The sequence below is a fragment of the Falco punctatus genome (genome assembly GCF_963210335.1).
Source record: "Falco punctatus genome assembly, chromosome: 11".
NCBI lineage: Eukaryota > Metazoa > Chordata > Aves > Falconiformes > Falconidae > Falco > Falco punctatus.
The window spans coordinates 29,785,669-29,813,557 of NC_137591.1; the positions used below are offsets into that span (position 1 = coordinate 29,785,669).

The following is a 27,889-nucleotide window of genomic DNA, read 5'->3' on the forward strand; positions in this document are numbered from 1 at the left end:
TGGAAATGGTCCGACCCAACCTCAGTCCGTGGAGGACCTGTGGCTTGTTGCCCATCTCATGGGGGTGAAGCATCATCCTGCTTTCATTTAGAGAGGAGGCATGAGGTATGGGCAGGACCGCGGGTGCCACCAGCCTTTGGTCCCTTGTGGAAAGGAGCCGACACGGGATGAGGCTGCCTTGGGGAGCCTTTATCCAGCAAAGGCTGGAGAGGAGCAAGATGGCAGGTGTAGCATCTACAGCTTCATGCATGGATTTGTTCTATCATCCTGCTAATCAGTAAATGCAGGTGATCGTTCAGCTGGAGAGCTGGGTTTAGGATTTAAAAATAATATTTTTTTTATTCCCTCCCCTCTCCCTTAACTTTGCTGGAGCATGACAGGGTGGGAGCTCTTGGCAGCTGGGATATTAAATGTTTTTCCACATGGTCTCTTGATTATTAATGGATTTTAGTACTTGACAAAGTAGAAATTAGGAGATAAAAGCTATTAGAAACTAATTTGGATAATCACTGATTCTGTTCCCCCAGGAGCCTTTCTGAGAGCATTGCTCCCAATGCCACTGCCAAGGCTCAGGAGAGAAGGAAATCTCTGTTTAACTGAGCTTCGGGGGCTTCGGGGGAGCCCCTGATTTACAGCAGAAGAGGAGATGGCTTGGATGGAGCAGGCACGATCCGAACATCGCTCTTCTCCCAGCAGCCTCCAGGGATTTATAGGATTTCACATCCCTGGACACTATTTGGGGTGGTTTATATGCTGTATTTTTTTTTACTGTTATGTCGGTGAAACAACCCTAGAAACTAGTTTGGGAAAACAACTTGGGAGATAAATCCTCAGTGGCAGGGGCTCTTCCAGTGATGAAGTGGGCTACGGGTGGAGAAATTGGTCCCTGAGACCCTTTTCTCCTTCAATTCCCGTCTCCCTGAGTGGATTGATAATGCCAGGGGCAAGGAAAGGGCAAGGAACCATCGTGGGGAATTGTATTAAGAGAAAAGCGGGAAGGTGGCAACTGATGTAGTAACCACCGCTGGTTTCATGGCAGATCGGCTGGGAGGGTTTGTGCATCCTCATACGGAGCAGAGGCTGCCTGTAGGCTGGGAGAGCTCTTTTAAGAATAATTTGACTGATCTCTCTCCTTCTTTCTTTCCATCCAGTTGGTCTCTGCTCCCGGCACGCATAGTAGGAACAAAAGATCTGTCTCACAGCTTTGTCTGGGTTTTTGGGGTTTTTTTTTTCTTCTTTTTTTTTTTTTTTTTTCCCCACAGAGCTTTGTCCTCCGGGGAGATCCCTCCAAAATTCACCGACCATCTCAACCTCAGTCCAGGAGCAGAGCCACGATGTCCCCTGGGAACCCTGTCCTGGGGGCAGCGGGGCTGGGGGGGCTTCAGGGTCCAGCTCAATGAGGTAAGTCCTGCAGCCAGGCTCCTGGCCGTTAATCAGCGATGGCCCTGGCCCCAGCACTGCTGATTTATGCTGGCTCTGGTGGCACCCCGGGGCAGGGCACGTGTATTTAATGGACAGGGGTACCGCTGCTGGCAGCAGCAGCTCCCAGCCCTGAGCTCAGGGCGGAGAAAGCAATTTGCCGTCGGCATCCCTGCTCCCCTGCATGTTTCTCCACCTGCAGAACAGGATGCTGTGAAGATATTTTATTTGATGGTGTCTAAAGAGGTCTTCAGGTTCTCCTTCAGAGCCGGGAGCAGCTGGAGGGCACTTGAGGAGGTCAAGGGCTGGTGCAGGTGGTGGGGCTGGGTGCTAATGGGTGGGTGAGGTTATGCTTCTCCATCTTTGCTTAAGGAGGAGTCAGTGGGGAGGGAAGAAGGGAGATGAGGAACTTAGACTGGAGCCTCCCAAGGTCCCCACCAGCTTGAGTCATCCCAGGTCCTCACCAAGCTCCCGGGGGGGCCACAGGAGGGTGGCTGGGACCTCTCCCGCATGCCTCGGCTGGCAGCAATCTGTCCCCCTTCTTCAGAGGCTGCAGCAGGAGGCTGAGGAGGAGGAGGAGAAGGAGGAGGGAGGAAGAAGCTGAGGTCATCATCATTTCAAGAGCCTGTTAATTGTTCCCCCATGCTCCCTAAGAAGTGGCCATTTACTGCAGGCCTTGTAAATCCTCTCCAGAGAGGGAATGCCATGGAGCACGGCATGGGAGGGTGAGAGCCCTCGATAGCTTTGAAAGCGCAGAGAGATGGAGCAGAGAGGAAAAACCCAGCTCACCGTCAGCGAAGGGAGAAAATAGACCAAAACAGAGAGAAACTGAAAATGTGCTGAAGCAGCTGATGACAACCCAAACAGCAGGAGAAGGCTCCTGCCTGCCAATTAACGAGGCTCTGGTGCTAATTTGCCACCTTGACTGCACTTCTGAGCTTGTCAGGAGAAGGAGGGGAAAAAAAAAAAAAAAGACAAAGCTAAAAAAGAGACAGCGAGGTTTTGGTTGCCTCTAGGCTGTGCAGATGTCACTGGGCTTTGGAGAGGCGGGGGAAGCAAGGGACACGCGTGGTGAGCCCCCCTCCCAAGCCTGGGGTGGGAAGAGAACGATGACGATGACGGGTCTCTGTGGGCTTGTGCTGGCAGAGCAGCTCCAGGCCACGGCACTAGCTGACCTGGGGATCCTGGCTTTCCAGGGATCGCCTGTCACAGCCTGCTTGGTTGCAGAGGCATCTCCGGTACCTGTGGCAAAACTCCGTTCTAAGGGAGAAGCTGGAGCAGCCCCGTGCTGGGGCGGAGAGGTCCGCAGGCAGCTTGCCATCGCCTGCCTCCCCCAGAAATGCTGTCAAACAGCAAAACAGCTCTGTTGGCAGCTGCCTGGTGGTTATGTGCGGCTAACGAAGCCGGAGGAGCCCTGAGCAACACGCTCAGCGTGAAGCCTCCTGCCAAGCAACATGTCTGCTTTCTACTTCTTGCCCGCCCTGCAGCCCAAACCAAGAAGGCAGAGACCACGGGGATGAATTTCAAGCAAAATCTGCACCAGTGTGCTGTTCATGTGGAAAGAAAAGGAGTACCTGCCAGCACGGCGTGTTACCTGGAGCCTCCCCTGCACCCCCTCCTCCCCCGGGGATGTTTTATCCCCTGTGCATCCCATTCTCTTGGCAGGTAAAAGGGGGGAAACTGAGGCAGGCTGGAGCAGGGCTGCAGGCAAGGATGCAGACTTAGCCCCATGGCCTCTGTCCGTCTTGGCTTTTTGTGGCAAAACTGTCCTTGCTATTTTGGCGCAGCCTGAGGTGGAGATGCTCTTGGCCATGAGGCCAAAGGCACCACCTCATGGCATGCAGGGCTGGCGAGTCAGCAGGTGCTATGGAAAATGGGTGAAAAGACAGGAGGAGAAGAGTGCAGGTGAGACAGCTGGAGCTGTGAGCTGTTCGGTTCAGGTGTAGCCGATCGCAGCCCGTCACCAGCTGTCTTGGGGCTGGGAGATGGAGGTGGGACCAACCCACACCTGGAAGCCATGAGCCAGGATGCTGGTAGGCAGAGAGCACTGTGGATAATCCTGTCCTGCTGCCAGGGCTTGGGGCAAAACAGCCCAGCCTTTCCCCAGCCTCCTTTTCCCTGGCAGAGCTGCTAAACAAACGTGTCCGGAGGGAGCCGGAGTGTCTGCGTGAAGCGAGTGAGGAGCTCAGCTCGTTATTTAAGAGGCAGCTTTCTGGCTTTCATGCTGCGGAGAATATTGTATAAATGCAGGGGCTTGCAAGCCGACACCCAGGTAAGGATAACCCCAAACGTACTTTTAAAACCTCATGGGTTTGACCGGGAGCTCCCGGGTCAGGGTGGCACGCTGGCTTTTGGCATCCAGAGGCCAGATGCTGCCAGTGCTGGGTGGCAGCGCATCTCCAGCCGGCCCCGCTGGTGCTGGTCTTTGCAGGGGAAAGTGCTGCAAGGTAATCAAATGCTGACCTCCGTTATTAACCTCGTCTTCTTCATCACCTCCATCGAGTGCCTTAATTGCTGAAGAGGGACAGGAGGACCTGGCTGCTTCTACCTGGGATCAACATGCAGCCTGGCAGTCCCCTCCCTCGGGGGGAGCACACTGCTGCTGCCACCTGTCCTGTAACTCGCCCACTTACCCCCCAAAAGGGTGGAAGTGGTTCTCTCCCCAGATAAGCAATTTATCAGCAAAATTCAGGGAACCCCTCCCACCTTTTCCTCCACTCGGTTAAAAAGGTGGTGCAGCCCCCCGGGGTGGGGAGGGTTCAGCATCACTTTTGCTCCTTGTCTGCTGGCACCCGTGTTGCCCGACGGTGGATGGTGTGCTTTGCTGGGAAGATGCCATGCCAGCTGCTGGGCTGGGAATGTCACACACGGCCTCATTCCTGACGGGAATCAGCAACTGGGGCCAAACTCAGTGCTTTTGGGCAATACACAACGAAATCTGGATCTGGGTGGGGTGGGGTGGGGAGTGTTGCAGGGCAGGGAGTCTGCACCACTGCTCTGTCTGCCAGCCTGAGGGGCAACCACTGAGGATGCAAAGTTGATGATGCATCCCTCCAGCTGCCTGCCTGCCCCTTTTTGCCTTTTTTTTTTTTTTTTCATAAATTTAAAGTGGACAACCTCCATCTGCCTATGTCCCCCACATATGGGACTGTTGTGCTCAGAGCATCACCTGCCTGCCTCTGGAGCCAGCATTGAGGCACAGAAACCTGGGCCTGGGGTCAGTCCCCCGCCAGTGGAAGCTGCTCCACCATATCTTGGTGGCTCCTCGAGATGCTGCCACATGTCCCAATAGCTCTTGCATTCCTGTTCAGGTGGCTTTAGGATGTGTGACTGGTTCAGGGCGCTGAAAAGCATGGTAGGAAATGCTTGGTCCAGAGGAGGCAGAGGATGGAGCTGAGGAACATTACCCCGATGCATGGCCCACGTGACAACGGGGACGAGAAGTGATGTGGTGACCCAGAGAGATGCATAGCAGAAGCTGAAATGGTCTTTCCAGCTGTGAAGCCTGCGGCTGGCCATCCCGCCTGTATCCTCCTCAACCCCAGGCAGATGTCTGCCGGCTTCCCCCAGGGAGCAGAGATGATGGCTTTGACTTCTCGTTTCCTCCGGGTGTGTTTAATCGCCTGATTATTTTTTTTCCTTTAGGACAAGGGAGGAGATGTGGGCAGAGGAAGACAGATGTATGGAAAAAGAGAAGTCCGGGTTGAGGTTGAGGCACGCTATAACCACAATAGCTAGCCTGATGGATTGATAGATTAGACAGGGAATATAAATAGCAGTCATGGTTTATCTACTCCTGTTTTATTTTTCTCTCACCTATCTCTTTATCTCTCCCGGTGTTATTTTCCTCCCGCTTATCTCTTTATCTGTCCAGCCCGAGAACGGAGGAGAGGGGGGGACAGGCGGGTGGCATAAGCGGGATGGATGAGTTTGGGTTACCACCGCTTTTGCAGCACCCAAGCGGGTAAGTTTTGCCAGCCGGGGAGAATTGGGAGGCGGACTCAGATCTACACACCGATATGCTTTTTCCGCTCTCCCCTTTTCCCTGCCCATCCCCTCTGCCTGCACCTCCTGCTTTGGGGATGCTGCGGGTCGGAGGGTCGGCTCCTTCCTCTCTTTACCCTGTCCTCGGCCAAGAAACGAGGGCAGCTGCCGAAGCAGTGAGCTCTGCTTGTCTGGATGCCCAGTGTTCCCATCCGACAGCTGGGCAGTGCCGCTGCTTGATATTCTGGTCAGGCACCCACCGAGCGCAGCAGCAGCAGCAGGGAAGGAGGGAGGGGAGCCACACAGCGAGGGAAAAGCCAGGGCCAGGGATGACAGTAACTGTTCTCTTTGGGCTTTTTTTTTTGGTTTTTTTTGTTTGTTTTTTAATCTCAGTTGGTTTTGGTTGCTCTTTTGCTCAAAAAAGGCATTTTTTTAAAAAATATATTAAACAGATACATTTTACTAAGATGTCTCTTGGCTGGAGCCACTGACAAGAAATGACACTTCCCCAAATAAATAGGCTTAAAAAAAACCCTCCCAAACAAAACAAATAAATACATAAATAAAACTTTTTTTTTCCTTTTTCTTTCTTTCATTTTAGGTTTATGGGGGTTTTTTTGCAAGGAATTGCGGCCCAGAGGTCTCCGCCGGTGTCCGTGATGGCAGCGTCCGCAGGGCAGGTCCTTCCCACACAAGGGGTGACGATGCCTCGGTACCGCAGCGGGTGCGAGATGCTCATGGAGAGGCTCCAAGGGAAGATCTGCCAGATCTCGGGGGCCTGCAGGGTGGTCCCCCTGGCGCCGTGTGCGACGGCACAGCTGCAGGAAGGATCGTGGGGGGTGTGAAGGTGCCAGTAGAAACCTCTCTTAAAAAGACTACAAAAGTTGGGGCGCTGAGCAGGCAGCCACTGGAGGATCCTTGTGGCAGGTTGGGCATCTGCTCCTGTAGGACCACCAGTTGCCTCTGGCTGAGCCACATCACCCCCGCCCATCAGCACGTCCCTCCAACCACTGATGGGGTGGCCGTGCTGGCATTGTCGCCACGCTCGGAGCCAGTCTGCGCTGCCTGAGCCATCCCTCCTCCGTAGTTCCGCTGGTGTCCTCCATCCGCTCGAGCCCTGCATCTCTTTGGCCAGTCGCTGGGGGTACCATGGAAGCACGTGGTTGGCACTAAGGTAAGGCCTTGATTTAATTTTTTTTGGGTGGTTATTTTCAACCCCTCCCAGGGAGTCCTTTCTCCCGCCCCCCTTGCTCTGAGATGCCAACAGCCCCGGCCGTTAGCTGCACAGCTTGCCCATCTCCTGCTCTAGTGCGTTGGGCAGCTTGGCGTTGAAGGCCCTCAAGGAGGACTGGATCCTCGTCACCTCGTTGTTGGCTAGCTTGAGCCTGTGGCGGAGCAAGCAAGTGAAGAGGTCGAGGCGGGTTTTGCCAGGGGGTGACAACCTGTTCACCCGGTCCCTGATCTCCAACAGCTGGAGCATGGCCGAGTCCTGGGAGCCCTGGGTGTAGGGGTAGTCCAGCTGAAGGATCAGGTCACGAATAGCGTCTGGTTCAAAGGGCAGGCTGTAGCCGAAGACTTGCAGACTGTTGATTTTCATGTACCCCAGGTTCTTGGAGGGATCTGCCATCTCCAAGGGTTCATAGTAGATTGTCTCGTTGGAGCTGTCATCCAGAGACTTGATGCGGCTCCGCAAGTAGACGTGGACTGTTTCAAAGAAGGTCTTCCACTTGTTGCCCAAGGTGAGCGTCCAATTTTGGCACTGGGCAGAGGCATCTACGTTAGTCCTTTCCCAATCTGGGAAGCTGCCCTCATTGATGGGCATGAACCAGCTCTCCGAGTGGCTTCCCCCAAAGGGGTTGACGTAGATGGCCATGACGGGCTCCAGCGTGCTGTTCTTGGTGAGGCAGATCTGCAGGGAGAGGGCCAACATCACGTGAACAAGCCCGGGCTTGTACTTGTTGCTCTTCAGGGTCAAGAGCATGCGTTTCCTCCAGGAGGGGTCGAACCAGCTCCCCAGGCGCATGTCGTTGCTGATGAAGATGGAGTGCACCTCGATGCGGCTGTCCCGTTTCTGCAGGAGGTACTTGAGCTCCAAGTCTTGCAGGTCCGTCTCCAGCCCCAGGTAGTGCTCCAGCGAGTCGGCCACCTCGGGGCGGCAGAAGCCTTGGGCGAGCACGTAGCCGTGGTTGCAGGTCCCGCAGCGGGTGCTGTTGTCCTCGGCACAGCTGGCGCAGGCCGGCCCCTCTCCCAAGGCACACGGTATGGACCCCTGGCAGGAGGGCTGGTCAGAGGGACACGTGCAGCTGTGGCTTTCTTCCAGGAAGGTCCCAGGCATGGTGGTCTCACTGCAGTACAGTAGTGACTGTGCACGGCTCCACCAGTAAGGGAGGGACCTGGTGGAGAAGAGACACGGGAGGAGAGATGCTTACATGGCATCTTTAGGGGTGTGACAGGCTTTCCCTAGGGATGGAAGAGCTGCCCACCTCGTCGTTCATTTTTCTGCACTGCTGGTGGACCCTGTGAACCCCCATTTTCCACCTCCAGGCTTGGACCCAATCTCTCAAGGCCACATCCCAGGGTGGCACAGCTGCCCCTGCTGCCTGCTCGCCCCCCAGCATCCCTCCAGCCAGGTGGGAGCTCCTCCAGTCCCAGCCACGGGAGGTGTGCCGTGGGTCTGAGCCCTCCTCGGGGCTCCAAGCAGTGTCCTCGGCGTGGGATGGGGATGCCATGGCACCCTACCTTTCCTTCGGCAGTTTGAAGCGAGGTTGCCGGTGGCAGCGTTTACTGAGGTTGAAGAGCCGCCGGATAAGTCGGTGGGTTTTCCTGGAGAGCAGCTTCAGGCTGGTGCCCAGCTGCTGATAGCGGTGCTGGACGTCCAGGTCCATGGCCCAGAAGTGGGAGATGGCTGTCCTGTTCAGGAAACGGTCCCCAGGGAGCCTTTTCACCAGGGCCTGAAACTCCTCTGTGTGGGGAGAGAGATGGCATCAGCAGACCCAGGAGAGCAAGCAGCGGAGGTAGGGCTGGCAGCAACCTCCCTCCACGTAAGCTCTCTTCACAGGGAGACCACCACCCTGGAGCCTCACCACCCAGCCTGGGCTGCTCCCCAAGGAGGGTTTGCAGGGAAGGAGATGCTTGGTGGGGTCTTCCCAGCCTCACCTGACTCCTCGAACTGGCCGTGGTGGCTCTCCCAGGCTCGCTGGAGCTGGACCAGGCTGCTCTCCAGCGCCTGGACGTCGGCCTCGGGGCAGTTGCAGCGAGGGAAGGCGGGCTGGCACTGGCAGTGGCAGTCGCTCCGGTGGCACACCAGCTCCCCGGCCGAGCTGCAGGCGATGTAGCTGAGGGCAGCCGCCACGAACCTCTCCCGCAGGTAGGAGGGAAGCACCGTCTGCAGCCCTGCGAGCGGGAGACAGACCCGGGAGCATCAGGGCACCGGCAGAGCCCCTCGAAAACACCGCCCGGGTGAGGAGGGAGTGAGCCTTCCCCCGGCTCCCACCCTCACATGATTATCATATCAATTTGCTGTGGAGCCGCTTGTCTGGGTTCTGCATCGATCTTGGCTCCTCTTGGCAGACGAGCAACAACCTCATCCTGCCCAGCTTTGATTATTTTCATCCCCTCTCCTCCCCAGCCCTTAAATTAAAAGCAGCATCTCAAGCCAGCATCCTCCCCTGCGGCTCGCTGCGCACCCGCGAGCATCCCACCGTGGCTCCTGGCCGTCCCCACGTCCCCACCAGCCTGGTCCTACCTTGGAGCTGCACTTTGTTCTCAGGGCTCTGCACCAGGACGGAGCTCACCGAGTCCAGGTTGTCGTAGTTGCTGCAGCCGAGTGGTCCTGTCCGTGTTTCGGTCACCTAAGTGGGGGACCCACAGGTGGTCACACAGGAGGGGACCCAGGGCGCGTGCCACCCCACCAGAAGTGCTGCAGGTAACTCCTGGCCAGGCTTGCCATGCTCCACTCCTCGTGGCAAGGCGATGCTTGGAGAGGAGAACTAATTGCCTGCTAATTGGCTTGTTGACAGGCAGCAGCCCTGCCTGCAGCCCGCTGAAAAATGTGCCTTCATTAGCGTGCCCAATTTCCCATAAATAATGCGGATGTGTTACCTTTGCCTGCTGTTCCCCTTCGTCTCCCCTCCCCGGGGGATGCTTTAGGGTCTCGGCCAGGTTTGGGGGGGGGCTGCTGGCGAGGCCTGGGGCCACCGTCTCCCCGCGCTGCCCTCTCCCTCCCACCCTCACCTACCTTGATGGCAGCCGTGGCGATCTGGATGTGGTGGAGCCGGCGCAGTGTGCTTTCTCGGTCGATGAAGTAGGAGGCTGCCAGCTGGTGCAGGGTCTCCAGCGAGACCCCCGAGCTGTTCCCAGCCCCCCCGGCAGGCTCTGCTCTCCGGCTCAGCTTGCGCTTGTCCACAAAAATGGTCAGGGACTCTTCTCCTGGGAGGACATGCAATGCTTTGGGGGGGCTGCCGGGCTCCCCCCCTCCCCCTTCTTGGCCATATTTCTCCTGTAGTGCTTATTTTCCCACCTCCCTCCTTTGCACGCTGCCTTGTGCAAGGGAAGCGAGCGCCCACCAGCACTCACCTCCCAGCGTAGCAGCGAGCAAGAAGTGGGTCCCATACTTCTTGATGAGGCTGTCGGTGATCTGCTGGGGGCTGGGTCGGCGTCCCAGCAGACGGATGTTGCGGATGAATTCAGGGGCCAGGGGAAGCGGCAGGCTGAAGAAGTCTTTCCTCTCCAAAGCCAAATTATTCACCTTCCAGCGAGCAAACTCTCTGCAGGAGGAGCGCAGCAGGACAGGATTGGTAGGCGGAAAAACTCCTGTTGGGACCATCCCGACCTGCCCATCGACGCAGCGGAGGTGAAGGACCCACTGCATGCACTTGCCAGCTATAGATCCAGCCAGGATGAAAGTGTCGTCCCTCCCTAAGCCGTCGATGGCAATAATGAGCTACAAGCGGCGGAGATGCCTGATATTGATTAACCAGGCACCTCCGGCAGGCATTAATCACAGCCCGGAGCATGGCTAGAGCTTTTTCCAGCCCACTGGTCTGGATGGGACTCATCCATCCTCCGTCCTCATGTCTATGGGTTCAGGTGAAAATCAGACATCTGGGGATTTCATGGTTTTAAGTATTGGCAGCTTTTTGTAGGAAGCTGGAGGCATTGGGATGTGGCAGGGTTGGTGGCAGGGTCCCCTCATAGCCCTGGAGGATGTGAATGAATGTGCCTCCCTCCAGCATCACCCAGCCCCCAGGTGGGGAGCCACCAGCCTCCCACTGCCTCAAGCAACCAATGCCCTGTAAACAACCAGCGGCCAATTTCAGCCTAATCTTCAGCATTTTGCCCTAATTAAAACCAGGCGGCAGCTTTCAGACAGTTTAATTAGGGCTGATTGGGAAAGGAGGGAGAGGGAGGGGTGGATGGATGGATTCAAAGCAGCTGGAGGGCTTGGCGGATGCTGAGTTGCCTCCCATCGTGATTTCTGGGCCCAGAAAGTGGGATGGTGGGGCCAGGAGTGGAGCTGGGGGTGAGGGAGGAGGGGATGCTGCCTTTCCCCTTGCACGCGTGCTCCCTGGGTGCTGGGGCATGTGGAGCTAAGGGGCCAGGAGCCCTGCACCAGTACCCCCCTATCCCATCCTACAGAGAAAACAAGCCTGGAAGGCTGCTAGCTGGTTCTCTGCCTCAGAGGAGGTGCGAGCCAGCTGCTGTCCCTGCGGCTGCTCCTTCCTGTCCCACCACCGTCACCCGCAGCATCCCCAGAGGATGTGGGTCCCTCAGCATGGCAACGTCAGCATGTAGGGAAGGAGCGAGAGGAGGTCTCCGGGGCTGCATTACAGGGCTGCCATCCTGGTACCCACGTCAGCTCCCCTGGGAAGCAGCGGCCAGGCTTTGTACCACAGAAGCCCCCGGGGCTTGGCACCAGTGAGAGGAAGAAGGGAAAAGGGCTCGTTAGCAGGAGGTGACAGTCCCACTTAGTGCCGAGAGGCGGTGGGGTGGGTTTCCCACACCGGCTGTCAGGGGGCGGCCCTTTGCCAGTGGCAGTGGACCCCACTGCTGCCGAATGTGGTTCTCTACTGGCAGGAAAGCTCCTCCAGCATTGGCTCCCATGCGTGTAGCATCCCACTGCTGCAGTCTGTATGGTGACGGCACTTGGGGACATGCCAGGGGGTCAGTCGCGGTGGCTTTTTGTGAGCTTCTGCAGCATCCCAGCCCCAGATGGCTGGCAGCCCAGGGAGGCTCAGTAATTCGGCACAGAGGTGTCTTTGTGCACAGCAAAAGGACAAGGGAACATCCCTCTGTGCCTCCCATCGTAAGGGCTGACCACACATCAACCTACACACGAAATCACTCCCAGTTCAGGGCAAATCCTGCCTGGAGCCCATCCCGGCCATGCCATGAGCATCCTGGGGAGATGCTGTTCTATTCCCTGGGAAAGCAGCATCTCGCATTCACCCACCCACCATCGCTCCCGATGGGTAGTATCCTCCTCCACGCAGGGGCCTGCTCGTACGGATTAGTGGGTCGGTCTCTGCTCCGCCGTGCCCCCCGCAGCCCCCCACACCACAGCTCCCTCCCGGGGTGCCCAGGGCCTCTCACCTGTAGATCCTGTACCTGGTGGTGAAACCCTGCCGGTAGCGCTCCATGAAGTCCACGTACTCCTGGGCTCGGTAGAAGGGTCCCCGGTCGGTGAGGAGCCAGTCGAGGGGTGCTCGGCCGGATGAAGAGGAGGATGAGGAAGAGGAGGAAGGGGTCGCGGGGGCAGCATGCTGCTGGGGCACTGTGCCGCCCGCCCCGCCGGCCACCCCCCAGCGGCAGCACGCGCTCAGGGCCAGGAGGGCCAGCGGCCACGGGAGCATCGGCGGTGGCCCGTCAGCTCGCGGGAGGTCCTGCCGCCCCATCCTGCTGCTGCCCGGCTGGCTTCTTCATTCTCTCACCCCACGGCGATCCTCCAGGACAGCCCTGCCCTGCAACGGCACCGCGCGAAGCGGGGAGCCCCGTGAGGCCACTGGTACCGGGTGGCCACGCTGGACGAGGTGCCGGGGGGGCCAGTTCGGCATGGATCTACACCAGGTGCTACCACAAGCGAAGGGAAGGTGGGGCTTGATTTGGAGAGGCTGCTGCTGAAGGGAAAGCTGTGCTCTGGGGAGAGCCATGTGCTGGGCATGGACCAGTCCTGCCACAGGAGGTAAGAGTTTATGGGTTAGGGGTGCTGCCTGCTGCTGAAGTTAAATGAAATCCTCGCTGGTGGCTGTTTGAGAGAAATTTCTGGCTTTCTCTTTCTGTTTTTCTCTGCCATGCATCAGCCCAGTGAGCCAAGCTTGCTGCTACAGGGTGCCCACATGGTGGGGAGGGTGGGCTGTCTCTGCACCTTGCACCTTGGGGATGCCCATCACAAGCATGTGTAGCTCATTTCAGGAGGGGTTAAAAAATAATAAGCATAGAAGACTAGGAAAAAATGAGCTTCTCCAGGTATGGGTTGAGCCACATGTGGCTGATGTTAGACTTTTCTTTGTGTCCTGCTAGTGGCTCAGATGATGGATGGATGGATGGACGGACAGATGTCCACCTCAAAGTTAGATGGGCTGATTGCAGTGATGTTTTGAATGCAGCTTGTGTTTATTTTAAGCCAAGACCTTTCTGCTTTTATAGCCCAGCATATGGTGGTATCTGCGGCAGTAAAGATGGAGCTTTGCTGGGAGCAGCAGTGCTGGGGCCAGAGCCTGAATTTGCAAGTGAAGGTGGGAGATGGGGAGTTGCAAGCTCTGGCAGAGCTGGGGCAAGGTGAGGTGTCCTGCCAGGCAGCAAGAGCTGTTTGCCTTAAAACAAGGACCCTGTCACTGCAGAGCTTCCAGGGAAGGTGATTTTTATTCCGGGAAGGTGGCTGATGGGGGCCCAGAGCCCAAACACTCACCCCTGCCAACCACACACCAGCCCTGTGCTCTCCCAAGTGGGGCTTTGCCAGATGAATCATCGTGCTTTAACATGTATTATTATTTTTTTATATTTTTTTCTCTCCCTCTCTTCTATTTTTAAACCCTTAAGGGTGCACTTTGGTTACGCTTTCTCAGCTTCTCACTCAGCCCTCAAGGCTGGGGCCCTGTTAATTTTAAACAAAACCTGAGATTGTCACATCACCAGATTGGGGATTCCAGGGCAGCAGGGCAGGCAGAGCAGCATGCAGGGTTTTTTTCTGTCCCCCCTCCTGCACCAGCTTTCCCTGTGTCACCCTGGTTTCTCCCAACCTTGCAGGCAGCCATGTAACACCCTGCTCATTGCCGTCCTCTCCTGGCATGTGGAATCCCCCGTGACCACGACATGGCCAAATCCTGGCTCAGGTGAGCAGGCCCCTGTGCCGGGGGGGTGGGGGTGGGCAGGGGGACCAACAATATCAAGCTGGTCTCCTGACTCCGCACCTTGAGTGCAGGGGGCACCTGTCCCCCCTGCAATGCAGCAGGACCCGATGCTGGCTGCATCATGGGTGATGGCTGAGGCTCTTTGGCTGCTCTGAAACCCTCCCAGCCTGCAACCAAAGCTGGGCCAGGGGGAAGCAGGCAGCCGAGGCGCAGGCAAGCACCTTGCTCTCCTCCCCAGGAATAGCTGCAGTTAAAATGGAGGTGGCCCAGGGACTGAAGAAGCGTGCAAGGCTCAGGATCAAACCCTCCCAGCCCCCCCGCTGCCTGCAGCTGTGGGTCCCTGCTCCTGTGCTGTACAGGGTGACACAGGGAGCAGGGACAAGCTGCCGTGCCCAGGAGGGCATGGTGGGAGCCAGGGCCTGGCAGCAAACCCTACGGATGGTTTAGATACTGACCATGGGCTACATCCTCCATGACTTGGTCCCTCTCTCTTGTAACAGGCAGGAAAGCAGCGCTCTGGCTCTCAGCTGAGAAGCCGAGGTGAAAGCACTCCTTGAATAGCATCTTTCTAAACCCTGCTCTTGAAAGACGCTGCTTGTAGCATTAAATATGGCTGTGCCAGCAAAACACCTTGCTTAAATAGGTGGTGTGCCAGCTAGCCTGCCTGTTGCACCACAAACAGGCTCGGCACGGCTGATGTCCTCATCCACTGGTCATTGTCTGTGGCTTTTAGGTGACTCCTGACCACCTCCAGCCAAGGTGGGGCTGGGCCAGGGGCTGCTCCCTGGCTGCCTCCCTCTGCCCTCTCCCTCCACCCAGGTCCGTACAGCCAAGGAGATGCTTTTCCAAAAGCGCCATGGGAGACTGGACTCATCCATCACCACTTCACACCACCACAGACCAGTATGAATGGTGTCACACTGGTCACCCTGCTGCCCTCCCTGGGGCTTTCCTGGTGTAAATCAGGAAGATATAGGAGTATCCTTCCTTTGATTCAAAGCATGGAAGGGATTCTTTTGGGGGACATCAGGCAGAGCACTGTCTCTTCCAGGAAGCCCTCCTGGGTGCTAACACCTTCCCACTGGCATTGACCAGCCCCTTGCCACCACCAGCATGGGGGACACCCCCACGTGCCTTCCCCAGGAAGGGCTCTCCTTGCTGCCCTTCCCCTCCAAAGCCCCTCTCCCACCTCCTCACCCAGCTCTGCAGCTCAAGGCAGCAAACCTCTTCTGGGTGACCATTGTGGGGACAGATATTAGGGATGGAGCTACCTTGGGCCACCTCTTCCTTAGGCTACAGTCCCCAGCCCAGCTAGAAACCACTTCAGCCTGCTCCGGTTCCTTCCCTGGGGAGCTTGTTCCGAGATTCCATGCTGGGCATGGGATGCTCACTTATGGCCACCTCATGTTTTACTACAAAGCAATAAAAAGTCAGAACTGGGTATTTCCAGGACTTGACTGGGGCAAACTGGCACAAACCCAGTGAAGGTCCCCTCCTGACGTGCAGAGTCCTTCAAGCAGCAAAGTTTCCAACCTTGCTAAATGAGCTCTTATTTACACCTGCTTCTTATTTACACTGTGACTGCTGGCACCTCTGAGGCGGGCTCTTGCTTGGGGACAGGTGCTGACGCACGCGAGCATCCTTGCCAACAGCAGCTTGAAGCCCCAAGTCAAGCAGGAGCAGGCAAGCCACCACAGGCAGGAGAGCCTGCATGGGAGCTGCGCCGTGTGACATGGCAAACTTATCCCTGAGGAGCAGCTTTCCTGCACCATCGTTAGCTGGGCTAATTTATTTGCTCATATCGATCAGGAGTTATATAAAATAAGTACATGCAGAAATTGTTATAGCTCCATATAGCCCTTAAACCACGCAGCTGGGGTTGGGGGGCTCAGATTTTGCTGGAGGACTGCTGCTGCTGCTCTACAGGGTTGAGGGCCATGCGTATTGGGGTGCACCCCCACCTGCTCACACCAGCATCTCCTGGGATGCTTGCATCCTTCCTGGGATGCTGGGGAGAGCACAGCTTTTTGGAAGCAAGTAACCCCCTTGACCTTAGTACTAAAGCTGGAAATAACTTTCTAATCACTTTTCCTTGATCCAAAAGAATGAAGATTTGATGAGAAGCATCTGACTACTCATCTATTTTTTTGATTTAGGGTTTTGCATCATAGAAGTTGGAAAAATTCCAGCTTGTTAATTTTTTTCCCTCCCCCTTCTATAAAAACCTTAAAGTGAAGGAAGAAGAGTGCAAAGGCAAATATTCTTGGCAAACTTTCCCAGGACCACAACCTCCTCCCTGATCAAGTCTTCCTGAGCTTGTTACAGCCCTCTGCATCCCTGTTGCCTGCAGCAGAACACCCTGCTGTCCTTCCAGTGATGGCCGATACACGGCCCAGACTGTCACTCATCACAAGCTGCATCTTAAAAACAGCTTCTTGCAATTTGTAGAAGTGCCTTCCCACCCCCGAGATGGCAACGGGATTGCTTCTGTGGTGGGTGTCCTCACCCAAAATGGCTTGAGAGGCCGAGGCAGCTCAGCATGAGGTGCTGACAGCGATGCTCGAGTGCCCGGCGAGCAGCTCTACTGAGCTGCAAAAGCTTTTCTCTACTGCCCTTGGAGCAGACTGCAATAGTGGCAACATCCTGCGGAGTTATGCCAAGGTCCGGCTTGCTTCCATGCTGATGGCATCTCCGGAGCCATGCGCTCCACCACTAATTAGACAGAGTTCAATAATTAAGACGTTAGCTAATTGTCAGGGACATTAGCATTGATTTCTGCCCTTTCATGCTGCAGGAAAAGGATCTAGAGATATATAAACTGGGAAGCGTGTGCTGGGAAGAGGCTGCAGCGGTGTTTGCTGGGTGCTGTGGGGAAGCACAGCATTCCAGACAGACTCTGGCACTACCACTGTAAATGCTGAGCTGAACCTCAGAGCAAAAGCAGCACCCGATGTCTGCGCCAGGCAGCACAATACCTGCTGGTGGCAGAGCTGTGGGACATGCCCAGCCATGGGGGGCTGGTCCCTAGGGCACAGCAGGAGCAAAGGCACATCTGTGCGGGAGCAGGGAGTGATGAGGATGGGTCTTGAGCTCCCCGTGGATGCCTTTTAGTGGGAATTAATGTCAAACTTAGCAGCTGAGTCACCTTCTCATTAAACGTGGGAAAGCTTTATCAAATTAAGGCCACTTAAAAGAGCCTGGGCAGAGGCTAAGTGCAGTTTAGTTTCTGAAGTGGATTGACTCAGCCGAACTGCGGCTATGTGAATTCACGCAGGCGCCCAAGGCACTTCTTACTCTGCCACTTGCACCCCTCAGGACAGCCGATCCCAAAGGGCTCAATCCTGCAGGATGCTCAGCTCCTTGCTCAAGGGCCACCAGCCTTGCTTGGGGCTTCGTGGGACCCACCTCCCTTGCAGCCAGCCCTGCCTCTGCCCGCCTGCACTGCTGCCTCCTCAGCTCTGTGATGGTTTGCAACAAGCTGCAGCCACCGGCCTCGCGTCCGCACACTCCCGAGGAAGCGCCAGGGCCTCATTGATCTGTCGGGGTAATTAAGAGACCGAGCCAGGCACCACCGGAGCGACAGCAGCATGGTAATCACTGGCAAAGTGGGCACGGCAGGGTGCTGTCAGCCGCCTGGCACCCAGCCTGCAGAGATGTGGCTCCAGGCAGCGAGCGTGGGGACAGCCACCTCCGAGCCTTCCATCCCTGCCCAAGCAGCAATGGTAAAGACCACGATGGCAGCTGTGAACCAATTCTCTCTACGCTCCTTCAGACCACCCTCTGTGCCTGCTCAGTCACTATTGCCAAGTGATTTCACATCGCTGCCTTCCCCCCTGGCCCCAGTTCATGAGAGTGGTTTTAAAAAACCTGCAAGACTTGATGACTTGGGTTCCTTTTATTAGCTTTTCTCCACATCCTTGGGAGCAAGACACTTGAAGACAAGAGTAAAGGAAAATAGCAGAAAATCCCAGGACTCGGGGAGCTAAGGATTTGCATAAGACATCAAATGATATGAAGCCTGGGCTGCCATCAGGGGAGATGGCAGCTGCGTGTAGCATGTCACACCAGTGCCATGTGTCTGCCCTCTGGCTTTGCTCACCCGAGACTTTCACACCCACAGGCAAAAAGCTTCTTAAAAGAGCAATGTGCCGAATACAACTCCCCCCAGTGCGGGGATGGCAGCAGCAGCGCTGGCTTCCCCTGCCTTGTGCCAAGCTCTCAGCCCGGAGCATCCCTGCAGCTGGGTCTCTGGGGCCGGGGGAAGAGCATCCCTGCAGTCCCCTCCCCAGACAGGATGGCTGCTCCCCCCCAACAGACCCCACAAGCTGAGTACCAACCTCATGTATAAGCTGGAAGCAGCGCAAGGTGAGGACTGCTCCCTCCCATCCCTCCCTTGCCTTCACACAGGTGACAAGTGTCACGGGTGGGCAGTGATGCATGGCAGTAGCTCAGCATTAGCAGCACAGGGTAAATAAAGCGGTGGGTGGCAGGTGCTGGGCAGGGAGGAGGAGGAGATCTGGGGTGTCACAGTGGGGCCACCCCCCTTCCCAGCACCCCGCTGCTTCCCAGGTCTCAAAACCTGTCCCTGACCGCCCACCAAAGCCAGCTCCGCTTGGAAAAAGTGCAGGGGCCTCCTCACGACACCTCCGGGGCTGGCAGGGACCCTCGTGGCTGCTGACAGAGAGGGGACACTGACACCTGCCGGCGGGTCCCCCCGGTCCCGCACACCGGGCTCGCCGTGCCCAGCCCCGGGACCGCGGCGGGGACAGCGCGGGCACACACCCCCCAGCCCCGCTCCAGGGCAGCGGCCGCCGGTCCCCCCGGTCCGGGGCAGGGTGAGCACCGCTGTGCCGAGAGCTGATGCTCCCGAGCCGGGGCTTAAAGAGCCAGAGTTTTGCTGCCTACTGAAAATATATATACATATAAATCAGCGTTTAGCGAAGGGGCTCGAGCCCCGCAGCCGGGACCCCCCCTCCCTCCCAGGGTTGGTGACAGGGCACGGCGCTGGGAACCGCACCGCAGCCTTGGAGGCGAGCAAACCCCCGGGAGACCGCCGGCCGCCGGCCCCGCAGCAGGGAGCGGAGCGGAGCCCTCCCGCCCGCACCCGGGGCACCGGCTGCCGAGTTACGCGGGCCCGGCGCAGAAGTGCGGGTTCCGCAGCTCCGGGGGCATCTCCCTCGGCGGCTCCCCCCGAGCCGCGCACGCTGCGCGGGCAGCGGGTTTCCAGCTTCCCGGGCATCTCGCTCCTTCAAGTACCCGGTTCCACCGGGCCGGTCGCAGCACCCCCGGGCCGGCCCTGCTGGCCGCCGCAGCTGGGCACTGGGAAGGGCTCGTTGCTTTTCTCTACACCCGTCCTAACCGGGCGGGTGGCGAGGCGAGCCCGGAGTGAGGCGGCAACTTGACCAAGGTCACCGAGCGAGCCGGCGGCGGCCGAGCCGCCTCTCCACCGTCGCGCACGGCGGCACCCGGGATCCCCGCCGTGCGGGGTCACGGCTCCCCCCGCAACGCTCCTTCCGCCTCCCGCCGGCGGAGTCTCCGCGCCGGCTCACCCCCTCCTCCCCCGGCCCCGCACACTTACCGCAGGCTCCGGCTCAGCGCCGGCGGGGCGCCGGCCGCCTCTCCGTCCCGTGCCGTCCCGCTCCGCTCCGCCTTATCGGCCCCGGGCCCTGGCCCGCCGCCTCCCGGCCCCCCCGCGCCGCCCCATCGCCGGGCGGGCAGGCGGTCCCCGCCACCATCCCGCGCCCCGGCCCCGCCGCCGCTGCCAGCCCCCACCAGGTCCCGCCGCGCTCCGCGGCCGCCGCCGCCGCCGCCCGATAATATATGCAGGGGCTGCAGCCAATAAAAGGCGCCGCCGGGCTCCCCGCGCCTTCCCATTGGCGGGGCCGCCTGGCGGGGCGTGGCGGCGCGGCGCGGCGGGGGACACGCGTGGAGCGGCGCGGGGGCCGCGCTGCGGGGGCGCTCGGCTCGGTCACCGGCCCGCCCGGCCGCGGGGGGTCCGAGCCCTGCCGGGCCCCCATCCGCCTGTCCCCTCAGAGGGGCTGGGGGGGGGGGGGTGCTGGCACTGGCCTCCTCCCAGCTTGAAGGGGTCCCGGTTGGGCCGGTTGCACCATCGATGCCGGTAAATGATTAGCGAGTTTCGGGATGCGGATGCCACGCGTCGGCCCTTCCCAGCACGCTGGGTTTACCGTTCTCCGCTGTTTTCTTTTTAAATTTTTAATTTCTCTGTCTGTATTACTGGCGCCTCCATCCAAGCCCTTCCTTCGCTCCCTGTCATGTGGTGGTAGGTGTTACAGGGGCGCTGCTCCTGGGGGTGCTCCCTGTTCCCAAACGGGAGCTGGAAGGACCTTCTTGGGGACACTCCGACTAATGCAGTTGCACCTCTTTTTCATGAAAAACCCCTCCTTTTATATGTCCCCTTGGTGAATGAAAAGCAGTGAAGGAGCCTGCTGGAGGCTTCCCAAAAGAATTTCCCCTGTGCTCCCAAAAAGGAGGGCCGTGCCCCATCCCACAAAGCACCGCTGCTTGTTTTTCCTAATTTTTTTCTTATTTATTTGTTTATTGTTTCTACTGGCAGCTGCAGCCGGTTGGTGCTGGGGGGGGGACAGTGCTGCTGAAGCACACCCTGCTGCATCCGCACCGTTCCATGCTTAGTTCAGTGCTTGGCTTTGGTCATCAGTGAGGCTGGTGTTGAAAATAGGTAGTTCCTGGTGAGCGTGGTTTTTCCTTCCTAAAATATAGCGGGCGATTGGGAGGGTTATTATAAATCAGAAAATCTTGGGGATAAGCACCCAGTGTGGTGTGTTTGGGACACAGCACTGTCCCCTCGCTGTGCCCATGCTGGGGCATGTTAAGCTTCACAGCTGGCAGGAATGAGGAGGAGAAATTTGGGGAAGGTGCTGCAAGGTGAGGGGGAAAGCTCTGTCAAACAAAAACAAAAACAAAAACCAACTTTTTTTTTAAAGTAACGGTTATCTAGTGTGTGGTTTTCTTTGGAGGCGCCAGGCGGGATGGAGCCGTGCCCAGCACAAGGAGCCAGCATGGAGCTTGGGGGGGTGGGAGCTCCGCTTCCAGGGCAGCGATGCTTCTGCACCCCTCCACTCCAAGGGGGAAAACCAAACCAGTGTGGCCGTGGCTGCGTGTTTCTGCTGGCGTGGGGCCTGGGTCTTTCACCCCACACTGGGAGGGGAGAACATTTCCCACCAGAACGTTTTGGCTGCAGAACCACAGGTCTCTGCAAGAAGGTTTGGTGTTTGGGCAAAAGCTGCTGATGCTGCTTTGAGTTCACTTAAAAAGAGTCAAAATAAAATGCATCCAGTGCAAAAAGAACCAGCAAGTTTGGGGGCAGCCCTTATGCTCTAATTTTTTTTTTCTTTTTTTAAAAAACACACAGGCTTGTGGGCTTTGGAGGCTCATGATTTCTACTGGGATTGGGAACGTCTGTGACTTCTGCTGGGAGTCTGGTGGTCTGGGACTTTGGAAGTCCATGATTTCTCCTGAGATTTTGGATGTCCAAGACTTTGGAGGTCCGTGACTTCTGTGGGGATTTTGGAGGTATGTGATTTCTCCTAGGATTTTGGAGGTCTGACACTTCTCCTAGGGCTTTGGGGCCTGTGGCTTCTGCTGGGATTTTGGAGGTCTGGGATTTTGAATGTCTGTGACCTCTCCTGGGAGTTTGGATGTCCAAAAATTTGGAGGCCCAGGTCTTCTGGCATTTGGGATGTCTGAGACTTCGGAGGTCCATGACCTCTCCTGGGATTGTGGATGTCTGGGACTTGGCAGCCCATGATTTCTGCTGGGATTTTGGAGGTCTGTGACTTCTCCTGGGAGTTTGGATGTCTGAGACTTTGGAGGTCCATGACTTATCCTGGGATTCTGGAGGTCCAGGACTTCGGCGGTCTGTGATTTCTCCAGGGGGCGGGTACCTGTAAATTAACCTCAGTGCAGAAGGGGGCAAAGGTAGCCGGGCTAGGCTGGGCCGGGCAGCACCGGCACCCCTCCCGCCACCGCAGCCCTCCCGGGTTTCCAAGGGGTGCGGGGAAAAACGGGGCAAGCGGAGGCGCGGGGCTGGGGAAACCGTGCCGTGCCAAGCCGCACGGGGAGGCGCGGGGCCGGGGAAACGAGCCGTGCCGTGCCGAGCCGTGCCGAGCCGCGCCGCGCCGTGCCGAGCTTGCCGAGCCGTGCCGTGCCGTGCCGAGCCGCACGGGGAGGCGCCGGGCCCGCGTCCCCGCCCCTCGCCGCCGCCGCCCGCCCGGCCGGCCGGCGCTGGGAGCGCGGCGCGGGGCTCCAAGATGGCTTTGGCCGGGCTCTGCTCGCTGCTCGCCGGCTGCTGCCTGGCAGCGGGCAGCGGCCCCGCCGAGGCGGCGGCGGAGGCGGCGGCCAAGGAGCTGGAGTGTAAGCTGAAGAGCATCACGGTGTCGGCGCTGCCCTTCCTGCGGGAGAACGACCTCAGCATCATGCACGGCCCCTCGGCCGCCGAGCCCAAGCTGCTCTTCTCCGTACGCAACGATTTCCCCGGCGAGATGGTGGTGGTGGATGATCTGGAGAATACGGAGCTGCCTTACTTCGTGCTGGGTGAGCCTGCGGGCGGCGGCCGGTGTGTCCCCCCCCGTTCCCCCCCGCCGGCAGCGGGCCCCGAGCATCCCCGGCTGCCGGGCTCCTCCCTGCGGCACCGGCGTGCGGGTCCCCTGCGGCTGCCCGGCGGCGCTTGGCCCCGCTGCAGCGCCTCGGCACCGGGCGGGGGCCGGGGGGATGCTGCAGGCCTGGGGTGCTCGGTGCACCCCGCCGGGGCTGTCATCTGCGGGGGTTGTCCCCAGTGCTGGCAGGAGGCCCCTGGTCTGCCGCCAGCCTGGAGGTGAGGCTTTCTGCTTTGTCTGCCCCCGAGCAGAGGAGCAGAGTCACCTTTCCCGCAGCCAGCTGGAAAAATACGCCGTTGCCCAGCACTTCCCAGCCCGCCTGTGCTGCTGCCTCCGGCGCTCCCGCTCCCCAGGTCCGAGGCTTTGGCCTGCACACGGCTGGGGTGGCTCCCACCGGCTCTAGCCACCGGCTCTAGCCAGGCCTCGGTGCTTCGCCTGCTGCGCCAGGCTCCCCTGCCCACCTCCGATGGGTTTCTGCAGTTGTCTTCCACCAAAACCCGCTGACAATTTGCCCCGTTCTTTACGCTGGGGTCAAAGCAAGGCCTCTGCTGCTTGTGCACGGGGACCCGCTTCCCTCCTGGCCACCTGGGACAAGTCACCAGGATTTCTAATTTTCAGTAGCATCGGTGCAGAACACCCTTTTCCTACCACCGCCGGCATGTAACCCCCTGCCCCGCGCAAATGCCACCGTTGCTTTCCTGGCAGCCCTGCAGTGGCAGTGCACACCCCCTGTAAGCTCTGCCCACCCGTCACTGCTCTGGCGGCACATTGGGTGCCCTGAAATGCCACCCTTGTCTGGATGTTGGCCCAAAAATGAGGTGCTGGCACATTGCTTTGTGTGGCATCGCCCCCTCTGTGCCACCCTTGTGTGTGGGCAGAGCATAGCGGTGGCCCCCGCCTGGGTCTTTTCCCTAGTGTTTCATCACCTCCGTGGCCCCTGGACTCCTCTGTGCACAAAAATGCCCCCAGCCCACATGCAAAAAAGCCCCCGGCCCTGGGTGCTGCGTGGGCTGGGGGCAGTGCTCACTGCTGCCTGGCCATCCCCCTTCTCCGGTGGGAAAGGCAGAGGCAGGCAGGGGGCTGTTGATGCTGTGGGGCGGGGGAGGGGTATGTGGGGACACCCGGTGATGGTTTGCTTGAGGCTGGGGGGCTGTGCAGGAAGGGGGGCAGCTGGCTGTGCGGTTTCTTGTCCCCTGGTCCAAGCCCTGTGCTGCGGGATGCTGCAGCAGAGGCCGGAGAGCGTTGCTGTGGCAACGGGGCGGCAGCGCTGCGGATGCAGGGGGACGCGCAGGCATGGCTGCCAGCCCCATGCCACCTTGATGCCCCAAAAGCCACCTGGCCACTTGTCCCTTGCCTCCTGCTTGGACCCTCTCTCAGGGAGTCAGACCCCAGTGGGCCCTGGGATGCTGCCAGTGGGGAGCATCTGGGTGGGAATGTATGGCTTTGGTTGGGCGGGGGTCCCTGGGCATGACCCCTGGCTGGTACTGTGGGGATTTCCCCGAGGGTTTTTCAAATCCACGATGTGCCATGTGCTGGGCAGTGCAGGAAAGCCCCCACTGCACCCAGGGCTTGCACTGATGATGCCAGGCAGGGGTTTGCTTTCGCCTCCTTCTGCTTGACCTGCCATCAGACAACTAACAGGACAGCTGGCCCCATGTCAGCAGACCCAGATGTCCCTGTGGTGGCTGGGCTCTCCTGGGCATTGCCACCTGGGACGTCAGTCCCTGGGAGCTTGTGGGTGCGCAGGCCCCAGCATGCAGGGGTTTGGGCTTTGGAGGCACAGAGGTGGTCCCAGTACATGTCTCCCCACCCAGGATGCTGGGGCTGGGTTGGCAGGAGGGGACACCTTACAGCCCCCCTGTGTGCCAGGGTTTTGACTTTATGACTCCTTGGAAATGCTGTGATATATCTCCCTCCCTCCTGCAAGGTAAGGGCTGGCTTTGAAGCTGGCATGGCCACTTTGCCATGTGTGCATATTATTATTGTTGTTATTGTGCTGCTTTGCCATTTGTGGGTCATATTATTATTATTATTATTATTATTATTATTATTATTATTATTATTATTATTATTATTAGCCTGGGCACTGCTTTTGCATGGCAGAAGCCCTGAAGTGCATAGAGGGCTTGCAAGACTCAGACTTGGTAACTCAGGGGCCGCATCCTCTGGAGCTGGAGAGCCCCCAGCCCGAGGAACCAGAGTGCATCACTGCTGGCACTGCATACTTGGTAGGGACGTGGCCATGCTGGGTCGATGCATGGAACCAGTGTCAGCAGCTGTTTGCATTTCCACAAGCTCTGGTGCGTGGGTTGGAGGGTGCATTTGAGCATTCTTCCAGGAACCTGGCTTCACGCGGTGCTGATTGCACCATCCCTGGCAAACCCCAGACCCATTAACTGTGCCCACCTTGTTGAGTTCAAACAAACAATAATGTGTCAGAGCGGTGAATAATCTGCACACCCACATCTGTGCCTCTGAGCCCGGTTCAGTGTCTCAACCTGGGGGAGCTGGGCAGCTGTTCCTTCTGCTTGTGATGGTTTTCAGATCCAGGGCCTATGTGCCAGGAAGGGGTTCCCGAGAGGAGGGGAGCTGCCTTGCTGGTTGGCAGGGGCTTGGCCCAGACCCCAGGGCTGCCCAGGGGCCTGGGTTTGGGCTGGGGGCACCATGAAGGGCAGGCGATGCTGCACAGCTACTCCTGGCAGTGGCACCTTGGCTCTGCCACGCGGGCTCTCAAGCAATTCCCACAAGGTTGCACCGTGCCTCAGTTTCCCCGCAAAGAGGATAGGAGCATGCAGGGAGCTGGCTGTGGCAGGCTGAGACCGTGGCAGGGGAAGGGGCAAGGGGAGCCGCTGGGAAAAGGTCAGATAGGGGAGCCCAAGGGTGGCTGTGTGTCACCCCCACCAGCCCTGGCTGCCCCCCTCAAAACCACTGCAAATAATTCAAGTGCTTCCAAGCTCGGCCAGCATTGAGGGAGACTGGCATGAGTGGTCTCTCCTGCCTGGCTGGCACCTCCCTGCCATGGTGGCCAAGCTGGGCATCCCATTGACAGGCACGTGGGTCAAAGCTTTTTCCCCCAGCTAGAGATGTGCTGGGGTCTTTGGAGAGCCACGTATGGTGCTTGCTAAAAATAAAGTGCCAGGGGTGTGTGTTGCACTGGGCACCCCAAAACCAGCCGTCACTCCTGACCCCTGATGACATAATCAGCTTGATGAGCATGGAGGTTGTGGGCATCTCCTCGTTGCTGGTGGGTAGTGTGGCAGGGACTTCGATGGACCCCTCTGCTGGGGTTTGCCTGTGCCAGTGGGGATGATGGAGAGGCGGGGGCTGTCCTGCCTGACCTGGGGGTCTGTGGGGGGAAAGTCACTCAGGAGGACTGCTGTCCTTCCCCTTCACGCGTTTGCTTCTCCCTGCTGCGGGTAGCGATGAGCTGTGACTCTGCTGGGGCCTTGGGGGGATGCGCTTGCTTTGGCTTGCCTTGATCCGCTGCCCCGCAGCTTTAGCTTTATATTTGTCTTTACCCAAGAGGGTGAGGCATTGCTTACTGCTCGCTTTCCATGCACCGTTTTGGGGTCTCATATCCCCCCCCTACCCCACAGCCGTCCCGGTGCCAGAGGCAGGTGTGCGGTGCTCAGCCCTCCCAGACGTTCCCGTGTGCCTCCAGAAGCAGAGGGATCGTTTCTGGGATTATTACCCCTGGTTTAAGGAGGGGGGGAGGCACTTGGGCACCCTTTCAGCTGCTTCGTAGCTCCCTTTGCTAATGAACGGAGCATGTTTTAATTGTGCTGGCCACCTCCTTGTGCACGTGCTGCCTTGCTGTCTGCGTTTGCTCCGGAGCGGCTCGCACGCAGTCCCCACGTGCGTCGCTTGTGTCCATAAAACCCCACATTGTTTTATGTGCCTGTCTTCAAAGGGACTCTGACACCATCCCCCTGTTTTGCTGTGGTTTTTTTTTTTTTTCCCCACCTCCTGAATTTTTGGGAAGCGGTGAGGGCATGGGAGCCAGGATGAGGCTGCTCGCTGCTGCGCGCCGGGCTGCCTGCATTTAAACCCACCCATTTTCATCCTGCTTTAAATCAAGGAAACCTCCATTTGAAATGGTTGCCTTTCATCTTGTTTTGTGTTTGTTGCACTAGCTGTACTTTTTCCTGAAGGGAGGCTGAGTCTCGCTAGTCGGTGGCCATTAAGAAATGCTAATTAGCAGCTCAATATTCCCTGTCCACTAACCTTCACACCCCCTTCTTCCTTGCTGCTTGGCTCGGCAGCATCCAGCTGCATTTGATATGTCATTAACTGGATTCACACTCCTGCGGGCTGCTAATTTTTTTGGGCCTCATCCTTCGCAGGTTATAAACTGGTGAGCAGGGTATTTATTAGCATCCTGGCTTCCCACGGCCCCTCGGGCTTGGCAGAGATTTGCGATGCAATTAAAAAACACGCAAAAGACGGTGTCTTTGACTCCTTTGCCTCTTCTGTAATGCACTAGATATTTAAAAAGTGAAGTCTTGAAATACCTTTTTGCATGTAAAAATCGACCTGAGGAATGAGAAAGCGGAGCCGATGGGTTGAACCCTTGCTTTCTGGGTGCCAGATGATTCAAGATCTTGAAATACTGGATGGTTTTCTGTGTCCTGTTTTTTGGGGTTTTTTTTGGTTTGGTTTTTTTTTTTTCCTGAGTGTGGAGGAGCCGAAGGAACTTTTTCTGCCTCACTGGGTTCCAGCCCAGCTGCCGTGCCATGAAACGGGGGCAGCACAGCCCCTCTCCCCCCAGCTCCCCCTGCTCCCCATCACCCTCACGGGAGCCTTGGCAGCAGAGGATGGGAGAAGGTTCTTAACTTCAATGACTTTAATAGATTATCATAAACTCAGGCCTTAATACAAGCTGTCATGATTTCAAATTATCTTACTTTTAAATTAAATAGATTCCTTTTTAAATACAAAATCAATTCTAATTTTTTAGAGGGGTGAGATTTTTCAAAGGCACTGGTGAGCTGGGCATATTCAACTGCTCTTGAATATCTCCCCGAAATATCTAATCAGGTTTTTTTTGTTAAATCTCAGCTAAGCTCTTGGCTCTGCTGGTGGATGCTCTGGCCATGACTTCCCTGGGTTACTAATGGGATTGCACTGGGGGGGGGGGGGGGGGGGAATGCGAGACAGGCCACCACGGGGATGTGGGCTGCCACTAATCAGGGTGACGGGCCACCAGCACGCCTGCCCGCCCCAGCTCTCCTTCCAGGCTGCACGGGGAGGCGGTGAGATGTGACACCTGTCGGCTCTCATCCTCATCCCACATGTCTCCCCGTTGCCGTGGACTGTGGGAGGTGGTGTCCCCCTCCCCGTCTGCCCTCACCCCCAACTCCTAAATGACCCTGGAGGAGGGAAGCAGGAGCCAAGGGGCTGCAGGGTTGCATTATCCCTTTTTTTTGTTTGTTTTTTTTCTGCTCCCACTTTCATGTCAAGTGAGAAGAACGTCCCGTTGGGTTTTGGTTGGGGATTGCTTGGCTT

General features: G+C 57.8%; 2 protein-coding genes and 1 long non-coding RNA gene across 9 annotated transcripts in view; 2 read left to right on the forward strand and 1 right to left on the reverse strand.

Annotated features, from left to right (window-relative positions):
- LOC308071703 overlaps positions 1-7,453 on the forward strand; it is a 68,732-nt gene extending 61,279 nt beyond the window's left edge. Inside the window, exons 2-4 of one of the 2 annotated variants that reach the window (XR_013931276.1) lie at positions 1-6,577; positions 7,010-7,142; positions 7,373-7,453. The exon at positions 1-6,577 is cut by the window's left edge and continues 26,166 nt beyond it. This is a non-coding gene — a long non-coding RNA (uncharacterized lncRNA). Of the gene's footprint in view, positions 6,578-7,009; positions 7,143-7,372 lie in introns of those variants that run through there. The other variant, XR_013931277.1, reaches the window with a different exon arrangement.
- BRINP2 (BMP/retinoic acid inducible neural specific 2) overlaps positions 1-19,790 on the reverse strand; it is a 28,009-nt gene extending 8,219 nt beyond the window's left edge. Inside the window, exons 1-8 of one of the 2 annotated variants that reach the window (XM_080407517.1) lie at positions 19,330-19,790; positions 12,010-12,362; positions 9,979-10,169; positions 9,641-9,831; positions 9,149-9,254; positions 8,560-8,796; positions 8,143-8,365; positions 1-7,796 (exon numbers count right to left, since the gene is read on the reverse strand). The exon at positions 1-7,796 is cut by the window's left edge and continues 8,219 nt beyond it. In XM_080407517.1, the coding sequence (XP_080263643.1) occupies positions 6,680-7,796; positions 8,143-8,365; positions 8,560-8,796; positions 9,149-9,254; positions 9,641-9,831; positions 9,979-10,169; positions 12,010-12,296 (2,352 nt within the window). In that variant the 5' untranslated portion in view covers positions 12,297-12,362; positions 19,330-19,790 and the 3' untranslated portion in view covers positions 1-6,679. Of the gene's footprint in view, positions 7,797-8,142; positions 8,366-8,559; positions 8,797-9,148; positions 9,255-9,640; positions 9,832-9,978; positions 10,170-11,994; positions 12,363-19,329 lie in introns of both variants that reach the window. The other variant, XM_080407516.1, reaches the window with a different exon arrangement.
- Positions 19,785-27,889, forward strand: part of ASTN1 (astrotactin 1) — a 66,875-nt gene continuing 58,770 nt past the window's right edge. For all 5 annotated transcript variants that reach the window (XR_013931274.1, XM_080407512.1, XM_080407515.1 and 2 more), the window contains exon 1: positions 19,785-22,322. Coding sequence is in view for 4 of the 5 variants with exons in the window: in XM_080407512.1 (XP_080263638.1) it covers positions 22,040-22,322 (283 nt within the window). In the remaining variant the exon portion in view is untranslated. The remainder of the gene's footprint in view (positions 22,323-27,889) is intronic.